This window comes from Capra hircus, chromosome 10 (assembly GCF_001704415.2).
Source record: "Capra hircus breed San Clemente chromosome 10, ASM170441v1, whole genome shotgun sequence".
NCBI lineage: Eukaryota > Metazoa > Chordata > Mammalia > Artiodactyla > Bovidae > Capra > Capra hircus.
Window position 1 is genome coordinate 94,169,787 of NC_030817.1, and position 24,041 is coordinate 94,193,827.

General features: G+C 44.1%; 1 protein-coding gene across 1 annotated transcript in view; it reads right to left on the reverse strand.

The window, feature by feature from the left end:
- Positions 1–24,041, reverse strand: part of ANKDD1B (ankyrin repeat and death domain containing 1B) — a 77,816-nt gene that overhangs the window by 12,745 nt on the left and 41,030 nt on the right. Inside the window, 3 exon segments of the mRNA XM_018053791.1 lie at positions 9,217–9,504; positions 19,621–19,655; positions 19,658–19,718. Coding sequence (XP_017909280.1) covers positions 9,217–9,504; positions 19,621–19,655; positions 19,658–19,718 — 384 coding nt within the window.

Below are 24,041 nucleotides of genomic sequence, written 5' to 3' on the forward strand. Positions count from 1 at the left end.
TGTTTATAATAGCAAAGGGTTAAGAACAATTTGAGCTTCCCAGGTAATGCTACCGCTGCTGCTAAGTCGCTTCAGTCGTGCCCGACTCTGTGTGACCCCATAGACGGCAGCCCACCAGGCTCCCCCGTCCCTGGGATTCTCCAGGCAAGAACGCTGGAGTGGGTTGCCATTTCCTTCTCCAATGCATGAAAGTGAAAAGTGAAAGTGAAGTCGCTCAGTCATGTCCGACCCTCAGCGACCCCATGGACTGCAGCCTACCAGGCTCCTCTGTCCATGGGATTTTCCAGGCAAGCGTACTGGAGTGGGGTGCCATTGCCTTCTCAGCAGGTAATGCTAGTGGTAAAGAACCCGCCTGCCAATGCAGGAGTCATAGGAGATATGGGTTCAGTCCCTGGGTGGGTCGGGAAGATGCCCTGAGGGGGGCATGGCAACCCACTCCAGTATTCTTACCTTGAGAATTCTATGGACAGAGGAGCCTGGTGGGCTATAGACGATAGGGTTGCATAGAGTTGGACACAACTGAAGTGATTTACCATAAGCATACAAGGATAATTTAAGTGCCCATTAGTTGGAAACTAAAGAAATTATGTTATGTTCTCACCACAGTCCATTATGTAACTGTAACAAAAGAAGAAACTCTCTCCATGTGCTTAATACTTATATATAAAGTAAACTGCTTTATACTGGTAAGGGAAGAATGCTAAATATAGGACAATGTGCTGATGTTCAGTCCCAGTCATGTCCGACTCTTTGCAACGAATGGACTGCAGCACACCAGGCTTCCCTGTCCTTAACCATCTTCCAGAGCTTGCACAAACTCATGCCCATTGTGTCAGTGATGCCATCCAACTATCTCATCCTCTGTCATCCACTTCTCCTCCTTCCTTCAATCTTCCCCAGCACCAGGGTCTTTTCCAATGAGTTGGCTCCTTGCATCAGGTGGCCAGAGAATTAGAGCTTCAGCCTCAGCATCGGTCCTTCCAATTAATATTCAGGTTGATTTCCTTTAGGAGGGACTGGTTAGATCTCCTCACAGCCCAAGGGACTCTCAAGAGTCTTCTCCAGCACCACAGTTTAAAAGCATAACTACTTTGGTGCTCAGCCTTCTTTACAGTCCAACTTTCACATCCATACATGACTACTGGAAAAACCATAGCTTTGACTAGATGGACCTTTGTTGGCAAAGTAATGTCTCTGGTTTTGAATATACTATCTAGGTTGGTCATAACTTTTCTTTCAAGGAGCAAGTGTCTTTTAATTTCATTGCTGCAGTCACCATCTGCAGTGATTTTGAAGCTCAAGAAAATAAACTCTGTCACTGTTTCCACTGTATCCCCATCTATTTGCCATGAAATGATGGGACCAGATGCCGTGATGTTCATTTTTTGAACGTTGAGTTTTAAGCCAACTTTTTCACTCTCCTCTTTCACTTTCATCAAGAAGCTCTTTAGTTCCTCTGCTTTCTGCCATAAGGGTGGTGTCATCTGCATATCTGAGGTTAATGATATTTCTCCCAGTAACCTTGATTCCAGTTTGTGCTTCATCCAGCCTAACATTTCACATGATGTACTCTGCATATAAGTTAAATAATTAGGGTGATAATGTACAGCCTTGACATACTCCTTTCCCGATTTTGAACCAGTCCATTGTTCCATGTCCAGTTCTAACTGTTGCTTCTTGACCTGCACACAGGTTTCTCAGGAGGCAGGTCAGGTGGTCTGGTATTCCCATGTCTTTCAGAATTTTCCACAGTTTATTGTGATCCACACAGTCGAAGACTTTGGCATAGTCAATAAAGCAGAGCAGATGCTCTACTGGAATTCTCTTGCATTTTCTATGACCCAATGAATGTTGGCAATTTGATCTCTGGTTCCTCTGCTTTTTCTAAATCCACTTTGAACACCTGGAAGTTCTCAGTTCACATGCTGTTGAAGCCTAGCTTGGAGAATTTTGAGCACTACTTTTCCTAGCATGTGAGATGAGTGCAATTGTGTGGTAGTTTGAACATTCTTTGGCATTGTCCTTCTTTGGGATTTAAATGAGAACTGATGTTTTCCAATCCTGTGGCCACTGCTGAATTTTCCAAATTTCCTGGCATTGAGTGCAGCACTCAATGTAGGTATATACTATTTATTGTATAAAAAGGATGGAGGAATAGACTAAGGGTATAATATATTTATGTTTGCTGTTTATACATAAAGAAACTCTGGAAAGAAGAGAAGAAATTTATAATAATGGATATGTATGGCAAGGATAGCATGAGAGCCAGACGATAGAGGGTAGGGATGAATGGGAAATGTTTACTGGAAAACATTTACTAATTTGTAAATTCTTGGACCGTGTGAATTTATCATCTTTTCAAAAAAATAAATAATTTGTTTTTTAAAATATATATTTTATTGTTGAGAATAAAAATTATTAACAACTTATCTCAATTAAAATTGGGATGTTAATATCAAGATACAAGGTTTGTCCAATTTAGGCCCATTTCACAAAGGATAGACTACACAGAAGAACTGTACAAAAATGATCTTCAAAACCCAGATAATCAAGATGGTGTGATCACGCACCTAGAGCCAGCCATCCTGGAATGCAAAGTCAGGCGGGCCTTTGGAAGCATCACTATGAACAAAGCTAGCGGAGGTGATGGAATTCCAGTTGAGCTGTTTCAAATCCTGAAAGATGCTGCTGTGAAAGTGCTGTACTCAATAGGCCAGCAAATTTGGAAAACTCAGCAGTGGCCACAGGACTGGAAAAGGTCAGTTTTCATCCCAATTCCAAAGAAAGGCAATGCCAAAGAATGCTCAAACTACCGCACAATTGGACTCATCTCACAGGCTAGGAAAGTTATTCTCAAAATACTCCAAGCTAGGCCTGAACAGCACGTGAACCGTGAACTTCCAGATATTCAAGCTGGATTTAGAAAAGGCAGAGGAACCAGAGATCAAATTGCCAACATCCATTGGATCATAGAAAAACCAAAAGAGTTCCAGAAAAACATCTATTTCTGCTTTATTGACTATGTTATGTGTGAATATCCTGTTCATTATACATAGACATCCTAGAAAGAGTAGAAAAATGGCAAATTTTTGCAGCAGAACAATTTTAGGAACAAAAAAGAGGAAAGGAAACGAGAAAGGAAGGGAGCATAAGAAATAAGGATCTTTGAAGGTAATACCTAGATTAACTGTTGCATAAGTAAAGCAATAATCATTTTTCTAAACAGCAGGAAATAGATCCTCCAATGTACCTTTCAATGTACCTTTCAATAACCCTTTGAAAATTTTTCCACATAACTTTCTAATATTTTAAACCATACTTTTATATAAAAGTACTTAATACACTAAAACTAACAGCCAGTGTAGCAAGTTATCATAAACTCCTGGTGAATTATATTATAGTTTCTAGTGACATCTTTTTTAGTCCTGTTTCCAGCAGATTGCTGACATGGTTGCTTGTAGAGTTCTTTAAAATCGGTGATGACAAAGATGAAAAGAAAGTGGAAGTGGTTTTACTGACTTATCTTGGATGCTATTTTGGTTTGTATCCTTATTCACAAATAAAGTTAAAGGGAGTTTCTAAGCCCAAACTGGACATCCTAGAATATAGCTCTAGACTGCAAACAATAGCAAGGGTAACTCATGTTTTGTCAAACTTGGTTTATAACCGATTTAGCTACTAACCAAATCAGATGTTTAAACAGTTCTCATATTTTTGCAATAATTTATTAATGAGAAGCAAAGGATAGTAAATTCTTTGGAAGCAAAATCAATGTCCAGAATGTGGGAAATATGACATGTGTTTTACTTACAAGCAAAACATCCTTTGTCTGAAGCACAGCAGACTGTCTCCAGACATCCTGGGAGCACCGAGTTGGCTTTCCTTTGAAGCAAAAGATAGTCATGCTTTTTTTTCTCTGTGTGTCTTTCCTTCTTTCCTTCCTTCTCTCCCTCCCTTCTTTCTTTTTGTTTCTTTCTTTCTTGATTTGTTTGATTCAATACAATTTACAGTCCAAAAAACTACAGGGGAAAGAGCCACACATGGACTGAACTTCTAGGAAAATTTTTTGTTATGCATTATCAATATATTCTATCATTATTAATGATTGCACATAGGAAAAATACAGCTGCTACACTCGAGTTGAAATCTATTATATTGTTACAATCAGTCATAGGTTATGTAGTGGATTTCAGCTTGCTGTATACACTCCAGTTGGTTGCTAAATTCTCTGATGTTATCTAATAGTAGAGAAATGTAAGATTATGCTGGACACAGTTCTCACTGCTTTTAAAGACAAGGCAAAGAGTAGATAATCAAAATGAAAACACCAGGTTAAAAAAAATTATGGCCATTTCAAGAACCAGGAATCTTAGAAGGCAAAATAGTCATCAGATACCTGAAGACAGAAATTATGTTTCCTCAGATGAACCTCACAGCCTTGCATTTTGCAGTGGGGACAAATCGTTTATCTGCTGTGGATTTCTTGCTTAATCACAAGGTCAGGGTGGATATTGCTGATAAAATAAGCCCATCATGTGGCAGAATGGATTCAGTTCAGTTGAGAGCAGTCGCTCAGTCATGTTCGACTCTTTGCGACTTCATGGACTGTAGCACGCCAGGCCTCCCAGAGTTGACTCAAACTCATGTCCGTTGAGTTGCTGATGCCATCCAACCATCTCATCCTCTGTCATCCCCTTCTCCTCCTGCCTTCAATCTTTCCCAGCATCAGGGTCTTTTCAGATGAGCGGCTCTTCACATCGGGTGGCCAAGTATTGGAGTTTCAGCTTCAGCATCAGTCCTTCCAATGAACATTCTGGACTGATCTCCTTTAGGATGGACTGGTTGGATCTCCTTACAGTCCAGGGGACTCTCAAGAGTCTTCTCCAACACTACAATTCAAAAGCTTCAATTCTTCGGTGCTCAGATTAGAGCATAACTATTGTAAGGGGGAAATCTGGTCACTTGGGTTGTCTTTTCTCCACACACACACAAACTGTTTCCATTGACAGTATTCATTTTGGAAAGATCACTTGAAAGAATATGCATGTCATGTGCTCTTTGTATTTGGTGACAAAACTGTTTCCTCAATACCACTAGGACTTAGGCTTTTTCTTATTGCCCATGTTGACCTTATGTCCAGAAGCATGCATTTGTAAGGATAAAATGGCTGCCCAGAGGATCAGTTGCATAAGCCAGAGGTGAGGACTCTGGTTCAATGTGAGCAGCAGCTCCAAGTCTGGGGAAGAGGCCAACAAGGTAAATGGAATTTCTTACTCCAGATGTGGACAAAGGCTCCCAGGTGGAGGGCAGGCGGTGCTCAGAGGACAATACAAACATCTACTCTCAAAGCTGCTTTCAGTTCAGTTCAGTCGCTCAGTTGTGTCTGATTCTTTGTGACCCCGTGGACTGCAGCACGCCAGGCCTCCCTGTCCATTAGCAACCCTGGAGCTTGCTCAAACTCATGTCCATCGAATTGGTGATGCCATCCAATCATCTCATCCTCTGTCATCCCCTTCTCCTCCTGCCCTCAATCTTTCCCAGCATCAGGGTCTTTTTTAATGAGTCTGTTCTTCACATCAGGTGGCCAAAGTTCTGGAGCTTCAGCCTCAACATCAGTCCTTCCAGTGAATATTCAGGACTGATTTCTTTTAGGATGGACTGGTTGATTCTCCATGCAGTCCAAGGAACTCTCGAGAGTCTTCTCCAACACTACAGTTCAAAAGCATTAATTCTTAGGCATTCAGCTTTCTTTATAGTCCAACTCTCACATCAGTACATGACTACTGAAAAAACCATAGCCTTGACTAGACGGACCTTTGTTGGCAAAGTAATGTCTCTGCTTTTTAATATGCTGTCTAGGTTGGTCATAACTTTTCTTCCAAGCAGCAAGAATCTTTTAATTTCATGGCTGCAATCACCATCTGTAGTGATTTTGGAGCCCATAAAAATAAAGTCAGCCACTTTTTCCACTATGTCCCCATCTATTTGTCACGAAATGATGGGACTGGGTGCCATGATCTTAGTTTTCGAAATGTTGAGCTTTAAGCTAACTTTTTCACTCTCCTCTTTCACTTCCATAAAGAGGCTCTTTAGTTCCTCTTCACTTTCTGTCATAAGGGTGGTGTCATCTGCAGATATGAGGTTATTGATATTTCTCCCAGCAATCTCGATTCCAGCTTGTGCTTAAACTACCACACAATTGCACTCATCTCACACGCTAGTAAAGTAATGCTCAAAATTCTTCAAGCTAGGCTTCAACAGTACGTGAACCATGAACTTCTAGATGTTCAAGCTGGATTTAGAAAAGGCAGAGGAGCCAGAGGTCAAATCCAAACATCCACTGGATCATCGAAAAAGCAAGAAACTTCCAGAAAAACATCTACTTCTGCTTTATTGACTATGCCAAAGCCTTTCACTGTGTGGATCACCACAAACTGTGGAAAATTCTCAAAGAGATGGGAATACCAGACCACCTGACCTGTCTCTTGAGAAATCTGTATGCAGGTCAGGAAGCAACAGTTAGAACTGGACATAGAACAAAAGATTGGTTCCAAGTAGGAAAAGGAGTCCATCAAGGCTGTGTATTGTCACCCTGCTTATTTCCCAGCTTACATCTCAGTAATCTGGGGAGTGTTCCTTTTTTTTTTTTTTTGCTTCTCCATACCTGACCTTTACTGAAAATAAGAGAAGACATTAATGCAGTTTCAGTGGCAGCCCAAATTACTGCTAAAAGCGTATGCACTTCAAAATGGAAGGCCCCCACAGAACCTCATTCCTTGTTTATTGATTTGTATGCTATACCTTTATCAAACTGTCCTCCAGGTTCACATATACAATTGATCACAAGAGGCAAATAAGATGTTCTGAGAAGGCTTACTTTTTGGACAGCACATTTACAGACATTATAGATGATTTTTTTAATATGTAGTACCATGTTTATTAGATTACATACTTAACCATTTAACGTACAATTGTACTACTGTTTTTATTCGGGTCTGTTTTAGTTTGGGCTGAAATATACATAGGCTGGGTGGTTTCCACAACAAACATTTATTTCTCACAGACCTGGAAACTGCAGAGTCCAAGATCAAGATGGTAGCCTTACCAGTGTCTTGTGAGAGCCACTTCTGGTTTTATTCACTCTCACTGGAGAGCAGAGTGAGGAGTCAAGCTCTGTGTCTGTTTATAAGGCCACTAATCCCATTCGTCAGGGTTCCACTCTCCTGACCTAATTAGCTCCCAAAGGCATGATTTTCAAATCCATCACATTGGGGATTTGACTTAACATATGAGTTATTGAGCGACACAAACATTCAGTCCAGAGCAGGAGCCTATATTTTTAAAAAATGAAAATGTATCAATGACAGAGTTTGTGAGTGTTGAGTACCTGTGTCATTTCCCCTATAAACCCTTTGGGTTTTCTTGTTTTTATTGTTGTTTGCCTTCATTTTAAAAGAGATTTATTTGAGATTTTTTTTCAGCTTTGTTGAGGTATTTTGAAAAATGAAATTGTAATACATTTAAAATGTACATAGTGACGATTCAGTGTGTGTATACATTGTGAAAAGATTCCTCCCATCTAGTTACTTAACACACTCATCATCTCATTTCTTTTTTTGGTCAGAACATGTAAATTCTATGCACTTAGCAAATTTCACTTGTATAAAAGTCTTATCAACTAGAGTCACCACATTATAAGATCCTTAGACCTTATTCATAGATTTTTTGACAGGGGTAAAAGGAAATAGAAAAGCAGACACATGAACTTACAGATAAGGATCCTGAGGCTTAGGGTTAGCTAAGCTGAGCAAGACTGCAACCTTGGAAGTGGTAGAGACAGAGTCTGAGGTCAGTTTGAGTCTACAGATCATGCTCGTAATGTCTGCTGTGTAGACTTCTTAAACTTGGGGCCTGGGGCTCAGGTCTCAATTTTCCCCAAGTCACAGCCCTTCATTCCCTCCTCCTGAGATAACCAGTGCTAACTGCTAGCTAGTTCCTTTCACGCTTGTCTGCCTGCTCATCCGGTGTACAAGTCTGAGTGTCCCGGCATCACTGCGGGTCAGTAGGTCTTGAGCAGAATCTCAGCCTCTCTTATGCACATGTATGTGCATACACACACTTACATGGTTTTATATAGAGAGTGCATTTTAAATAGTTTATGCATAAGTAGATTCTTTTTATGACATCAGTCTTCTCTGGGTTTCCTTTTTTGGCATAGCTTCCTCTTCTCCAGTAACTACATTTAGTAATGTAGGCCCTGTGTGTTTATTCTGTGCTTTCCTCTTGCTCATATAATCACATCCACATTGCTATCTTCCACCTGCTTACCCACCTACAGTAGATATAGAGACATGCATAAACACATGTGAGTGTTTTTGGTCCTTGCCTGTTTCATACAAAATGGGATTGTATTATATTTTCTCTGCATCTTATTTCCCACATTTACTAGCCACCTAGTGGAAATCTCTCCAATTGTTATAGCCCTAATTAATTACTTTTAATGCCTACATGATGTGGTGTGACTGTTCCCTGATTTGTTCAGTATTCCCATATAGATGGACATTTACTTACCTTGTTGTCAGTTTTAAGGGTTGCAATTAATAACCTTGTTTAGATAACATTAAGTCCAGAAATTTATTTTCACAGGAGAGTCCTGGGAGTGGGATTGCTGGTTGTATTTAAAATTTTAATAGATATTGCCAGATTGTTTAAACTGAAATGGTTTCATTTCCACTAATATCTTAATAGAGTACCCTTTTTGGTCCCTGTAGATTTGCAAGGATACTTCATATATTACAGAAAGTAACTATCTGCATTGAGCTACATTTTAAAAATCTATCATTTGTTTACTGACATTGCTTATCAACTTGTTCCTTTATAACTTTTGAATCAAAACACTATACATTATCATCTGAATTTTCTTCTAGTATGTTTATTGTTTGTCTGCTGTTTTTGTATGTATGATATGATACGGGATTTAATTTTGTTTTTTTCCAGATGATGAATCACTTGTACCTGTATTACTTTTAAATGTGTTCATTTTCCCCATAGAATTGAAATATCACTTTTGCTGAATACTGAACCCTCTCATTTCCTGATCTTCAGCAGTTAGGTGTTCACCTGGCTTTTGCTGGTTGAGATAGTGTGGTGGCTCACTCAAGTGATGGGCTCCTTTCCTCTCTTTTCTTCAGGAAGCATGGCTTGACAGTACTTCACCTTGCAGCCTGGTCTGGAAGTCTCGAGAGCGTGCTCATGTTGACTCGAGCTGGAGCGGACCAGAGAGCCGAGAGGCAGGCAGGTATGTGGATCGCCCCGGGACCCACGCCCTCTCTCACAGCGCAGGAGGGGGAAGGCTGCAGAGAATGGCCGCCCCTCCCCCGGCCCTCTTAGGATGGCATGGATGACGCCCACTCTGCCGCTCAGAGCAATAGCGTGTGCATCGTGGACCACCTCACTCAAGATGGGTACCCACACGACCTGGGCCAGCCTGATGAGGTGTGCTAGCTGTGGGTCTCAAATAAACCCCACTAAATCGCACTGTCTTCCTGTCCCTGCTGGAACTGCCAGAGCAGCCGGCACAGACGGACCGGCCCTGCAGCTGGCTCCTCCTGCACTCTGGCAGACCACGGAGCAGAAGGCAGTTATCGGTGCTGGCGGTGGCCTCGGCCCCTGCATGTGGGCAAGGCAGGAGGCAATGAAGGAGCAGTCTCTACTCCCTCATCCTGGCCACGGGGTGGGCAGGATCCACCCTGTGTGGGCGTCCGCATCTTACTCTGGAGGCCTGGCCTCTTGAGAATGCACATGACCCAGGGCAGTGCTGCGATGGGCCATGGAGTACACGGCACTTGCACCATACTTGTCTCTATTTTCTTCTTTTCAGAAGAAGAAAATGGTAATAATAATCACAGCTACAGCGGCTCTAGCGGTAAAGAACCGGCCTACAATGCAGGAGACACAAGAGAGGCGGGGGTTTGATCCCTGGGTCGGGAAGATCCCCTAGACAGGGCATGGCAGCCCACTCCAGTATTCTTGCTGGAGAATCCCCATGGACAGAGGAGCCTGGTGGGCTGCACACAGTCCGTGGGGTCGCAGAGTTGGGCATGACTGAAGCAACTAAGCACCACTTACTGAATGTTTGTCAGTGTGCTGGGCCCAGAGGAAAGCTGTGTCCACACATTATTTCAGTGAGAGCTCTAGAGCTTGGCACATAGGGATGCTTAACAAATCATTGCTGAGTGACTTAAACTGTTAATCCCCATAGTAATCCTATAGAGAAGAAATATTTTTATTTATATTTGAGGAAGTCGAGGCTCAGAGACACTGAGTACCTGGTCTGAGGTCCCAAACTGGAAGGTGACAGAGCCAGGTTTGAATTCAGATCTGGTGACTCCAGTCAATACACTGTACTGTCCCCCTTCTCGGAGGACCGTGGGCATTGCCCTTGCGCTAGGGAGTAGCCCTTTCTAGGCTCTTTTCACAAGGCAGTATCCTCTGTGGGGTTGGCATTTGGATTTCAAATGGGACCTCCTCTTCATTGTGCCTGTTGAACTTCATTCTCCACTGAAGACACTCTAGAAGTTAATCAGGAATATTCATTTTATTTCATCTCTTTTAGGAAACTTTCACATTTTTTTACCTCAATCTTAAAAATAATCACAAAAAAACTTTTGACAAATGAAGTCTATAAATTTCTTTCACTTCTTCTAAGTACGACTGAGCAACTATACATTTTATAGCTTGGAGGCGGACAGACTTGGGCTGAGGTCTGGGTATGTATTAAATATGTTGGTTTAGCAAGTCCTCCAACTGCTGAAGTCCTCAGTGTCTGCCTCTGTGCAATGGGAAGAATAAAACCTCTGTCATGGTAGCACCAAGGCATGATTTTGAGGGATGTCTTGACCTCGACGTCTCTTTTTATCAGCAATATCTCCATTCTTTGATGTAAATGATTTTCATACTTCCTCAATCTTATGTACAGATACCTCTGCCTATCAGCAAAATGGCAAGCCATTCTCTCACCTCTTTGCAATCAGACAGCAACTCTAAGCCATTCCCATGTAGCAACATCAAAGCAGTCATTGCCGGGATGCTTAAATGAGCTAATGACTATAGCTGCAGCTGCTGCTGCTGCTGCTGCTGCTGCTGCTGCTGCTGCTGCTGCTGCTGCTGCTGCTGCTGCTGCTAAGTCGCTTCAGTCGTGTCCAACTCTGTGCGACCCCATAGACAGCAGCCCACCAAGCTCCCCCGTCCCCGGGATTCTCCAGGCAAGAACACTGGAGTGGGTTGCCATTTCCTTCTCCAATGCATGAAAGTGAAGACTGAAAGTGAAGTCGCTCAGTCATATCCGACTCTTAGCGACCCCATGGACCACAGCCCACCAGGCTACTCCATCCATGAGATTTTCCAGGCAAAAGTACTGGAGTGGGTGTGCCATTGCCTTCTCCTAATAACTACAGAGCACTCAGCAAAGAGCCTGGCACAAGGTCAGTGCTCACTGAATGGGAGCTGTTACAACAATTATTATAGGGTGAAACGCTGTCTGGTTTCCTCAGGCTGACAACCATCATCAAACAGCACTGAATGTCAGGATGAAGAAGTCAGACACTCCAGTTTCATCCATGCTAACTAGGAGTGTGGCCTACAACTGAATTCCATTCAATTCAAGTCAGCAGATGTGTGTTCATAGCCTGTTTTGTATGAGACACAGGACTGTCTTCCTTTTCAGTGGGCTCTGGATGCTTTCATGGGAGACAGCTGTGTGTGGGGAGGATCAGACAGGCTGAGGGGGCTCGACGACCAAAGCAGGTTTACGGGGCACCTTCCCCACTTCTGCAGCTTCTGCTGGCCTTCCTGTCTGTTATCTCTTCAGCTGGCTGAGTTTTCCCTGTCCCACTCCTCTCCCTCCAAGTCTGACCATTTGTTGGGGAAAAGACTGAGGAACCCTGACTGTGAAGAGCCAGGTGTTCAGCTGAGAGATCCTAAAACGAAGCTGCAATGAGAACCATATGCAGAATGAGCAAATCATGAGTCCCCTGGGTCATCTAGGGAAAGGGGTCTCTGAGTCCCATTCCTAAAGAAACCCGGATTCATCCATGGGAGAGACAGTCTGTCCTTTGCCGGAGATCTGTGAGTGGAGTCAAGGATATTAGCCAAAGCCAGTGGGAACCGGGATCCAGAGCTCAGGGTCCGCTCATTCATTGTTGGTACCACATGTGCACTAGCTTAAAGGTACTGTGGAGCTCATGAAATGCACTGAATGGAAAAGCCTGCTCCACCTTCACAGTGGCCTTTCTTGCCCACTTTCTTATCCACAGAAAGTGACTGAGAGGCTGTTCACTTGCCCAGAGTTACTAGTCCTTCTCATTAGCCTTGGAGGGAACTCCACAAGCTCACAAGGAAAGCTGAACAGGGAGGAGGTTTTTATTAATCAAATGGATTTCAGTAGGCCCAGAAGAGATTGGGTAGGACGGTAGAGATGAGGGGCACTGGGAAATATGTTGAGGTTTCTCCCAGCTCTGTAGCTCTAAAAAATATGTGGCCCCTCCAGAGGAGAGAGATGAGAGCAGCCAGGAGAAGTTAAGGGTTAAGTAGTCTAGATATTTTGACTCTATATGTTAACTTCCACCTAGTGATCAAAAATAAGTACTCAGACCAAAAGGTTTGGAGAGGGAGGAACACTAAAGGGAACAGCCTCAGAGGCCACTCATGTATCTTTGGATATTTACAAAGTCTGGTGGTACAACATTAGGTTGGTTTCAGCTGCGTAAATAGAGGAACTTCCATTGATTTAAAGGAATCTTTAAAGGAAATCTCTAGAGGTCCAAATGCAAAAAAAAAAAAAAAAAAAAACACACACTCATCCTTGTTCAGAAGGCTGGAGATAATGAACATGAGGGTCTGAGAAGACAGTTTCCTCTGTGGACCTGTGGTCCACACTCACAGTTCAGTTCAGTTCAGTTCAGTTCATTCGCTCAGTCCTATCCGACTCTTTGCAACCCCATGAACTGCAGCACACCAGGCCTCCCCGTCCATCACCAACTCCCAGAGTTCACTCAAACTCACATCCATCGAGTCGGTGATGCCATCCAGCCATCTAAGCCTCTGTCATCCCCCGTCTCCTCCTGCCCCCAACCCATCCCAGCATCAGAGTCTTTTTCAATGAGTCAATTCTCCGCATGAGGTGGCCAAAGTACTGGAGTTTCAGCTTTAGCACCATTCCCTCCAAAGGACACCCAGGGCTGATCTCCTTTAGAATGGACTGGTTGAATCTCCTTGCAGTCCAAGGGGCTCTCAAGAGTCTTCTCCAACACCACAGTTCAAAAGCATCAATTCTTCGGTGCTCAGCTTTCTTCACAGTCCAACTCTCACATCCATACATGACCACTGGAAAAACCATAGCCTTGACTAGACGGACCTTTGTTGATAAAGTAATGTCTCTGCACCTTCTGCCTCTCGTCTGGGGAGAACTGACCCAGCGGCTCCCTTTCACTGCAGTTCCATGACTTCAGAAGCAACGCACTGCTCTTCCAGCACTTTTTGCTGAATGTTCTTTTTCTCTCTCAAATATCCAGTTATGTAGGGACCCACCGCTTTCCCCTTTTGCTGAATTCAGCTGTGAATTCCTCGTCGCAGGGTGAAGGGAAATTTCATGAGGAAGATACGCCCTGGAGGCACCGGGGCTCTTCCTGCTGGTCTCCACCGGCCTCCTGTCCTGGGAGGCCCTCCAGGACACCCTCTCTGGGTCCATGGGAAGGGATGGTTAGGTTGGGCTTTGGGTGCCCAATTAATGGCTGTGTGTGACACTTTTACTCAACTTGGTAACTTGTCAAAATAACCCTGCTGCTGCTAAGTCGCTTCAGTCGTGTCTGACTCTGTGCGACCCCACGGACGGCAGCCCACCAGGCTCCCGCGCCATTTTTTTTTGTTTGGCCTGCGCAGTTTGAGGGATCTTAGTCGCCCTTCCAGGAAAGGAACCAGCAGGGAGTGAAAGCTAGAGCCAAACCACTGGACCCCCTGGGGACATCCAAAGCTCCAATTTTAAACAGGACACGGCTATGAACTTTTCTTAAACGGCAGAATCTTCCAGAGTGTACATCTTGGACGTGCACGGTACAGACAAAACACCTTTGCGCCCAGCAGGCAGTTCAAGAAAAAGGAAATTGTCAAACTTTGACAACCCTCAATCCACCGAAGGGAGGAACCGCGCTCATGAACTTGGTGCCAACCCCTTGCTATTTTTTTTTTCTTTTTCAATTTAACAGCAAAGTCTGTGACAGAAATCAAACTCGGACATACACGTACACAAAACCTCTGAAACCCGGGTCTCCGCTCGGTGCGGCGTGTCGATGCCAGCCCGCCCGCCGCTTCGCCCCCTAGTGCCGACACAGGCGCGCTGCGTGAAGACAGCTTTCCCGGGCGGAAAGGCCGCCCACTTGCCTTATTTGCATACCCACCGGGCTCTGCACGCCGTACAAGTTTAAAATTATAAAACTTCAAATTTTCTTTTACCTGTGTGTTCTGAAATTAGACCCTTGTTTACAGAGTAATCTAGAAATTTTTGCTCAGGCACTGGCTCTCGGTGTTAGCTAGTCACTCTCACTGTTGTAGGAGTTCCTGTTACCCGCGGTGTGACTTAGGCGGCTGTAGGGTATACTCTGGTTTCTCTTCAGATCGTATAAATCTTTCGCCTTTTACTAAAGATTTCCGTGGAGAGGAACAACTCTGAGTCTTAAACTAATTTTTTGAGGCCTTGTTTTGGCAAGGCTACTGATACTGGTTAATGAAAGAACTGTACCGTTTCATTAAGAGTTGGTCAGATGGTGTAGTGAAAAGTGTCTGTTTCCAATGTGGGAGACTTATGTTCGGTCTCTGGGTGGGGAAGATTCTCTGAAGAGAGAAATAGCTGCCCACTCCAGTACTTTTGCCTGGAAAATCTTCTATGAGGACCCTCTTCCATGGGGTTGCAAAGAGTTGGACATGACTGATCCACTTTCTTTCACTAATGAGTGAAAGTAAGCTTGTTAAGGTGTGTATTTTTTCCTAGTCTTGTGGGATTGTGGTAGACTCCCCACTGATTAAAGTGAAAATGAATGCGTGTTACCTTTAATTTAGTAAGTTCATTTTGTCAAAAAGTTGGTTCTTTGCATCATGTGGCCAAATTATTGGAATTTCAATTTCAGCACCGGCCCTTCCGGTGAAAATTCAGGACTGATCTTTTTTTAAGATGTTAGGTTTTCTTACTAAGAGACTCTCAAGAGCCTTTCCCAACATTATAGTTAAAAAGCATCAATTTTTCAGTGCTCAGCCTTCTGATATAGTTCAATTCTCACACCTATACATGATTATTGGGAAAGCATCTGTTTGACTAGATGGACGTTTGTTGGCCAGGTTAGTGTCTCCGCTCTGTAATATGTACTAGGTTGGTTATATCTTTTCTTCCAAGGAGCGAGCGTCTTTTAATTTCATGGCTGCAGTCACCATCTGCAGTGATTTTGGAGCCCCGCAAAACATTCTTGGGCTGATTCTGCATATATTTGCTCTGAAGTGATGGGACCAGATGCCATGATCTTAGTTTTCTGAATGTTGAGCTTTAAGCCAACTTTTTCACTCTCCTCTTTCACTTTCATCAAGAGGCTCTTTAATTCTTCTTCACTTTCTGCGTAAGTGTGGTGTCATCTGCATATCTGAGATTGTTGATATTTCTCCCGGCAATCTTGATTCTAATTTGTGCCTCATCCAGTCCAGCATTTCTCATGATGTACGCTGCTGCTGCTGCTGCTGCTGCTGCTGCTGCTGTGTGGCTTCAATCGTGTCTGACTCTCTGCGACCCCATAGATGGCAGCCCACCAGGCTCCCCTGTCCCTGGGATTCTCCAGGCAAGAACACTGGAGTAGGTTGCCATTTCCTTCTCCAATGCATGAAGGTAAAAAGTGAAAGTGAAGTTGTTCAGTCGTGTCTGACTCTTAGTGACCAGGCTCTTCCATCCATGGGATTTTCCAGGCAAGAGTTCTGGAGTAGGGTGCCATTGCCTTCTCCGCATTTATCGTGTAACTGGGAGTTTATGCTTCTGACTGCCTTATAAGCAGGGTGATAACATGACGCCTTGACCTACTCCTTTCCCAATTTGGAACCAGTCTGTTGCTCCATGTCTAACTGGTGCTTCTTGATCTGCATACAGATTTCTCAGGAGGCAGGTAAGGTGGCTTCCCATCTCTTGAAGAATTTTTCCACAGTTTGTTGTAATCCACACGGTCAAAGGCTTTGGCGTAGTCAATAAGGCAGAAATAGATGTTTTTCTGGAACTCTCTTGCTTTTTCAGTGATCCAATGAATGTGGGCAATTTGATCTTTGGTTCCTCTGCCTTTTCTAAATCCAGCTTTTCTAATCACAAGTGATTAATGAGAAAGCGTATGTTTGTTTTCCTTATTTGAATACCAGACCACCTGACCTGCCTCTTGAGAAACCTGTATGCAGGTCAGGAAGCAACAGTTAGAACTGGACATGGAACAACAGACTGGTTCCAAATTGAAAAGGAGTGCGTCAAGGCTGTATATTGTCACCCTACTTATTTAACTTATATGCAGAGTACATCTTGAGAAACACTGGGCTGAAAGAAGCACAAGCTGGAATCAAGATTGCCGGGAGAAATATCAGTAACCTCAGATACGCAGATGACACCACCGTTATGGCAGAAAGAACTAAACAGCCTCTTGATGAAAGTGAAAGAGGAGAGTGAAAAAGTTGGCTTAAAGCTCAACATTCAGAAAACGAAGATCATGGCATCTGGTCCCATCACTTCATGGCAAATAGATGGGGAAACAGTGTCAGACTATTTTGGGGGGCTCCAAAATCACTGCAGATGGTGATTGCAGCCATGAAATTAAAAGACGCTTACTCCTTGGAAGGAAAGATATGACCAACCTAGATAGCATATTCAAAAGCAGAGACATTACTTTGCCAACAAAGGTCCGTTTGGTCATATGGATGTGAGAGCTGGACTGTGAAGAAAGCTGAGCATCGAAGAATTGATGCTTTTGAGCTGTGGTGTTGGAGAAGACTGTTGAGAGTCCCTTGGACTGCAAGGAGATCCAACCAGTCCATCCTAAAGGAGATCAGTCCTGGGTGTTCATTGGAAGGACTGATGATGAAGCCATGAGAAATTTCAAAAATATAATTCCAACACGTTAAAGAGAGAAGAAAGTTGCATAATGAAAAGACACAGGAAAGCAAATGTGTCCTCCACAGGCATAAGGGAAAACAGATAAGCTAACTTATTTTTAAACAGGAGCAGGAGATATTAATTGCTGTGTTATTTATAACAATGAAAGATTGAAAGGAAGTTACATGCTTAATAAGGAGACTCATGAGATAAATTATGGTATATGCACATATTGGAAAAGTAGGCAACCATCACAAACGACTTTTTAAAATAATTTCAAAAAGGGATACGTACAGTAGTAAGTTCATAGAGATACGGTGAAATGGTGTGTCGAGGAGGAGGGAATAAGGAATTACTGTTTAATGAGTATGGAGTTTCAGTTCAGGAAAGATAAAGCTCTGGAAACAGTGTGAGAGTTATGTACATGGTCAATACGCTTCATGCCACCAAAATCTTACATCTATTTTGCCACAATAAAAAATAATTTCAGAGATTTGTAAAAATGAAAAAGTGCTTGTAACATTTAAAACCTTAGGAAAAAACACTATCTAGCTGAGCTCAATTTATATATAAAAATAGAGAAAGAGAAGAAAATGCATTGGTGATGTTAAGAATGATAACATCTAGATGGAGGGATTAGAGGTTATTTTTATTGCCTTCTTGATGCTTTTCTCTATTTTGAAAATTTCCTACATTATAGTGTATAAAAGGAGTGTCAGCTTTTAATTCCTTTCTGAAATAACCATTAATAATTAACTGAAATAACCAGTAATAATACAAAAAGGACAAGAGTGTCTCAGAGAAATAGATGAAATCACAAGAAAATCACCCATCTTATACCTCCCACCAAAAGAAATTCTGATGTGAAGACATTTCTAAAATATTAACACAGAAAGGAACACTGGTTGCGATCCAGCCCAACTCCTAAACCAGAGGGAGGAAGCGACTTCCTCAGTGTCACACAGCTGGGCAGTACCATCCAGTCCAGGACTCTTCCTTCAAGAGCACAGGGCCAACCTGCTTGGGATGTTAACAGAATTAATATCAAAAAGCATTCACTAAAGACCTACTTTTAGGCGGCAGTGTGCCCCTCTGGAGGCTCATTATCTAAGATATGGAACTTACACTGACAGACTGATCAAAAGTCTATACCAACATGGAACAGAGCCAAGTGCCACACACCAAATACTCATAAAACCTCCCTATGGCAAAACTGCTAGGAGGCTACAGGGCAGGAAATGCACCAAAATATTAAGAGAGCTCTCTTTCTTTGGAAGGATTAGAACCAAATTGTAAGTTTTTAGCTTATTTATGTTTTCTTCCTTTTATACACTGTGTGTATTCCTAGTCCAACAAAAACCATCAATGATGAAGAGCTTGATACCCTGGGTGGCAGTCTAGCAAGCCTCGTTCACTGGAGTGGAGCTAGTGGAACCAGAACCACTTGGGAGTTCTGTCCACGTGGAGAGAAAGATGCTGCCCATAAGAAAAGATCTGGGGCATTAACATAGCTGAACACACATGTATGTTTAATAACAAGGGGGATTTTTCTTCCCCCTCACTTTTGGGATAGTAAAAGACCAGGGAGGAGAATGGTCCCTGGGGAAGGAAGGGACGGACAAGGAGTTAAGTCCCCATTCAGCTCAGGGCACCAGTGACCTCACAGGTTGGCGCTGGAGCAGAGATGGGCATCAGTGCTCCGGCTTCACAGATGAGGAAACTGAGGACTAGCCAGTGGGTAAGTTCAGGCAGCCTCACCAATCATGGCCACTCCCGACCCTGGAGAGGGCAGCCAGGAAGGAGGGAGAGGTCCCGAGGCTCATGGGTTAAGACGCCTCTCTCTGAGAGTTTTCCTTCCCACTCCTGGCCTCTGGAGGAGGGCAGCCCATCCCACAGCAGGGCCCAGTGCAGACAGCACCCACCCCCATCCTCTTAATTCTCCCACCTCAACATTTCCATTTCTAGCCAGTGATGGATGCCTTCTATGGAGCATTTGGTTCTGCTCCAATGACTGAATTCATGGTGATTTTAAAAAATTTTTTTCAAAAGGTCTCTTTTGCCTTTGGGCAAAAAGAAGATACATTTACTGTCTGTCATACAGAAACAAAGCTTCCTTCTGGGTGAAAAGGGTTGCCTGCCAACTACAACATTTCACACTGGGGGAGTAGCTTTTGATTTAAAGAGGCTCTGGTGATTTACCGCCGAGCTACAGTTTATCTCTCCGAAGCACTGGGCCTGTTAAATGTGAACAGTTTAATAACACACTGGCTGAATCCCAGTTGTGTGTTTGAAAAAGACAAAATATGTGTGTGCAAGTGGGAGTGAGGGTGCGAGGAGGAAAAGGGATAAAAAATAAATGTGCCTGTTCCTCCCAGGAACCTAGAACTTGATCAAAACTACCCCCAAACACACTGAGTTGAAACAAGAAAATTGACTGTCCAGGTTCTGACTTGCTGGCTTACCTGATTTAAGATATCAACGTCATGCTGTGCACTTATAAGCTGTTCACCACTGTGACAAGGTTGTTGAGAACAGCTAAATGAAGAGGGGACGCCTTAGGCTGCAGAAACAAATGACAATGTCAAATTCAAAAAATCCTGGCTTCAACGTTCAGATCAAAGAGTGACTCATTTTAGCAGATAATCCCCTGAACATTGGCACTGCCCAGCATGGTGGTGAGCCCTCAGCAAGTCTGCAGCAATCATTTGCCTGCCAAGGCCGCACAGCTAACCTGCTCACCGGCAACCCACCCTCCTGCATCATTTATTCTAGAACTTGATTCTGAGCACCTACTATTAGCCAGGCTCTTTTCAGGACGCTAGCAGTTTAGTCAGCATCCCGAAAAAGAGCCTGGCCTATGAATGAATGGAAACTGGCTTTTCCAGTAGTCATGTAGGTATATGAGAGTTGGACCATAAAACAGGCTGAGCACTGAAGAACTGATGCTTTCTAACTGGGGTGCTGGAGAAGGCTCTTGAGAGTCCCTTAGACAGCAAGATCAAATCTGTCAATCCTAAAGGAAATCGGACCTGAATTTTCATTGGAGGGACTGATGCTGAAGCTGAAGCTCCAATACTTTGGTCACCTGATATGAAGAGATGACTCACTGGAAAAGACCCTGATGCTGGGAAAGATGGAAGGTGGAAGAGAAAGGGAGGACAGAGGATGAGACGGTTGGGTGGCATCACCGACTCAGTGGACATGAGTCTGAGCAAGCTCTGGGAGATAGTGAAGGACAGGGAAGCCTGGTATGCTGCAGGCAATGGGATCACAAAGAGTCGGACATGACTGAGCGACCGAACAAGAACAAGGGGTTCAGTGGTGAACATGGCCCAGCCTCAGGAATCTTTCACTGAGTAGGGAAAGGAGACATTGATTTTTTTTTTTAAGTCACAAAATAAATATACGGTTACTAATTGTGTTAAGTACCTCGGAGGAAATCTGCAGAGTGGTAAGACAGCATATGTGGGGGTGGGCCGAACTTTCCCGAGGTCAGAAAAAAACACTTTTCCGAAGAACTGACATCTGAGCTCAAATATGAAGACTAAGAAACTACTGAATAGCTTAATTGCGGGACTTCTCAGAGCCTTCAACGAGCTAAAGTGCAGTGGGAATAACCAGAAGGAGGAAACAGCAGTCATAATCCATATTTCCTGACTTGCCTTGAACTAGGGCTTTTTCTCCCTAGAGCGGGTTGTGGGACTAATACCCCCTTCACCTAGGGTCCATGCTCAGCCCTCCCACCTATGCAGTCTGGCCACCATGTATTCACTGTGTCTGCTTTCCTCCCTCGTTGTGGCTAAAATGCCTGTCTTCCCAGCCATGCACTGGTCACCTCCACCGCAGGCTCCTTACCAGCTCTGGCAAGCTCAGTGCCCGCCTCCACACTCACACACAGCCTCTCGCTGCCTCACTCCCACCCAGCTGCCCCTGGTCCCGGAGGCTCGGAGGCTCGAGAGGAAACACCTCCCTGGGGGTGGACAAGGCAGCCGCAAAGAGGGAAAAGGCGAGGAGAACACAGCTAAGGTGTGAGAGTGAGGTGAGGGGCAGCTAGTGGGGAGGGCGGGGTTGGGGCACAGGGAGGACAGAGCAGGGAAGCCGGTGCAGGGAGAGCCTGGGGACCACAGGAGCTGAGCTGAGAGGAGAGAGAGTGGCGAGAAGGGGTGCAGATGCCTCGACGGTGAGCACAGAGGACGGCGCGGTGCTGCTCAAGCAGAGACGATGACGTCAGTCAGCATCAGGAAGGCACATACAACACATCCTCCTGACGCTACTACTACACACGCGCGTCCCCAGTAGTTCAGTTCAGTTCAGTCGCTCAGTCGTGTCCAACTCTTTGGGACCCCATGGACTCCAGCACACCAGGCTTCCCTGTCCTCCACCATCTCCCAGAGCTTGCTCAAACTCATGCCCATTGCGTCAGTGATGCCATCCAACCTCCATCCTCTGTCCTCCCCTGCCCCTCCCACCTTCAATCTTTCCCAGCATCAGGGTCTTTTCCAATGAGTCAGTTCTTTGCATCAGGTGGCCAAAGTATCGGAGTTTCAGCTTCAGCATCAGTGCTTTCAATGAATATTCAGGACTGATCTCCTTCAGAATGGACTGGTTGGATCTCCTTGCAGTCCAAGGGACTCTCAAGAGTCTTCTCCAACACCACAGTTCAAAAGCATCAATTCTTCAGCGCTCAGCTTTCTTTATAGCCAACTCTCACATCCATACAGTTAATATTCTCATATCCCCAACAGTTAATACTGTTTAGAGGCTGACAGCTTTTCATTCACAACCACCCCAGCAGTTAGGTTTTCTATTCCACACTTTACATACTGAGAGAGTCAATTCCTAGGCAGGTTGAGAAGCCCGGGTCCCTGAGGAGGAGAGAAGGGACTGGGGCTCTTGAAGACGAGATAGGGGCCTGGAATTCTCAAGGAGGAGAAAAGGACAAAATCTTTTTTTTTTTTTCTCTCTACATTCCTTAGTCTTAGTCACATAAAAGGTTTTTTCCTTTAAACCCAGAATTGATGATTACACAACAAACAACTCAGCTTAAACTCTGTACTAAGGATTATATAACAGCAATGTATCCTGCTTGAGGACAGTTTCTCCTTCTGGAAAACCTTCTGACTAATCCTGTTATCTTAAAATGTATATCATGGGAGTAGGTCTGGTAAAATCTTTAGATTGTTAGTTCTAATCCTGTCATTTTAAAATGTAAATTGTGGAAGTGGGTCTAATAAGATCTTTACAACCTTGAGGCATTCTTTTGATTCACTGTAATAATTAAAAAGCAGACTGGAACAAGCACAAGCTGGAATCAAGATTGCCAGGAGAAATATCAATAACCTCAGATATGCAGATGACACCACCCTTATGACAGAAAGTGAAGAGGAACTAAAAAGCCTCTTGATGAAAGTGAAAGAGGAGAGGGAAAAAGTTGGCTTAAAGCTCAACATTCAGAAAACGAAGATCATGGCACCTGGTCCCGTCACTTCATAGCAAATAGATGGGGAAACAGTGGAAATAGTGTCAGACTTTATTTTGGGGGGCTCTAAAATCACTGCAGATGGTGACCGCAGCCATGAAATTAAAAGATGCTTACTCCTTGGAAGAAAAGTTATGACCAACCTAGATAGTATATTCAAAAGCAGAGACATTACTTTGCCGACTAAGGTCCGTCTAGTCAAGGCTATGGTTTTTCCTGTGGTCATGTATTGATGTGAGACTTGGACTGTGAAGAAGGCTGAGCGCCGAAGAATTGATGCTTTTGAAGTGTGGTGTTGGAGAAGACTCTTGAGAGTCCCTTGGACTGCAGGGAGATCCAACCAATCCATTCTGAAGGAGATCAACCCTGGGATTTCTTTGGAAGGAATGATGCTAAAGCTGAAGCTCCAGTACTTTGGACACCTCATGAGAACAGTTGACTCATTGGAAAAGACTCTGATGCTGGGAGGGATTGCGGGCAGGAGGAGAAGGGGACGACAGAGGATGAGATGGCTGGATGGCATCACGGACGCGATGGACGTGAGTCTGAGTGAACTCCGGGAGATGGTGATGGACAGGGAGGCCTGGCGTGCTGCGATTCATGGGGTCGCAAAGAGTTGGACACGACTGAGCAACTGAACTGAACTGAACTGAACACTAGCAAGGGGGGCACTCTCCGTCCCCCTTCAGATGTTTATGTCAGAAGCTTTCTCTGCCCCTTTTTATACTTTAATAAAACTCTGCTACACAAAGCTCTTGAGTAATCAAGCCTGGTGCCTGGTCCAAAAGCTAAATCTTCTTCTTTGGAGATCCTGAATCACCGAAGCTATCAATTCAGGGGCTAAATCACCTCCTGAGGCATCTGAGCTAGGAAGTGGCAGAGACAGGATTCGAACCCAGATCTTCCTGACTCCAACATCAACACCAGCCTCCTTCCCACAGGGGTAGATGGATGGAAGAAAGGTGTAGTGATTGAGCAAAGAACGCAGCGGTACTCAGCGGAGGAGGAAAGGAGGGGCAGATGGGACCTAAAGCTGTGTGCATCAGACTGTCCAAGGGTAAGCAAGGGCAGTAGGAGACAGATGGGGTGGAGGGGCAGGCTTTCCATACAGACCTCTTCTGCTCTGGGAGGACCTGGTCTCTATGATACCAAGCACGAAAAAAAAGAACAGATCCCTAATCCCAGGGACATAGGGAGGGCCCTTCCTGCTGGGACTACCAGCCTTGCTGTGGCCCCAAACCCTCCTGAGAAACAGGCCCCAAACCCTTCCATCCAAACATCCTTGGATAGAACAGGCAAATTCAGAGTCTCTCATGCCATTCTCCAAAAACTACCAATCCTGGTTTAAATCACATCCCTTCTCTCCAGTTAATATAATAAATGGCAATGGCTTAAGCAAAATCA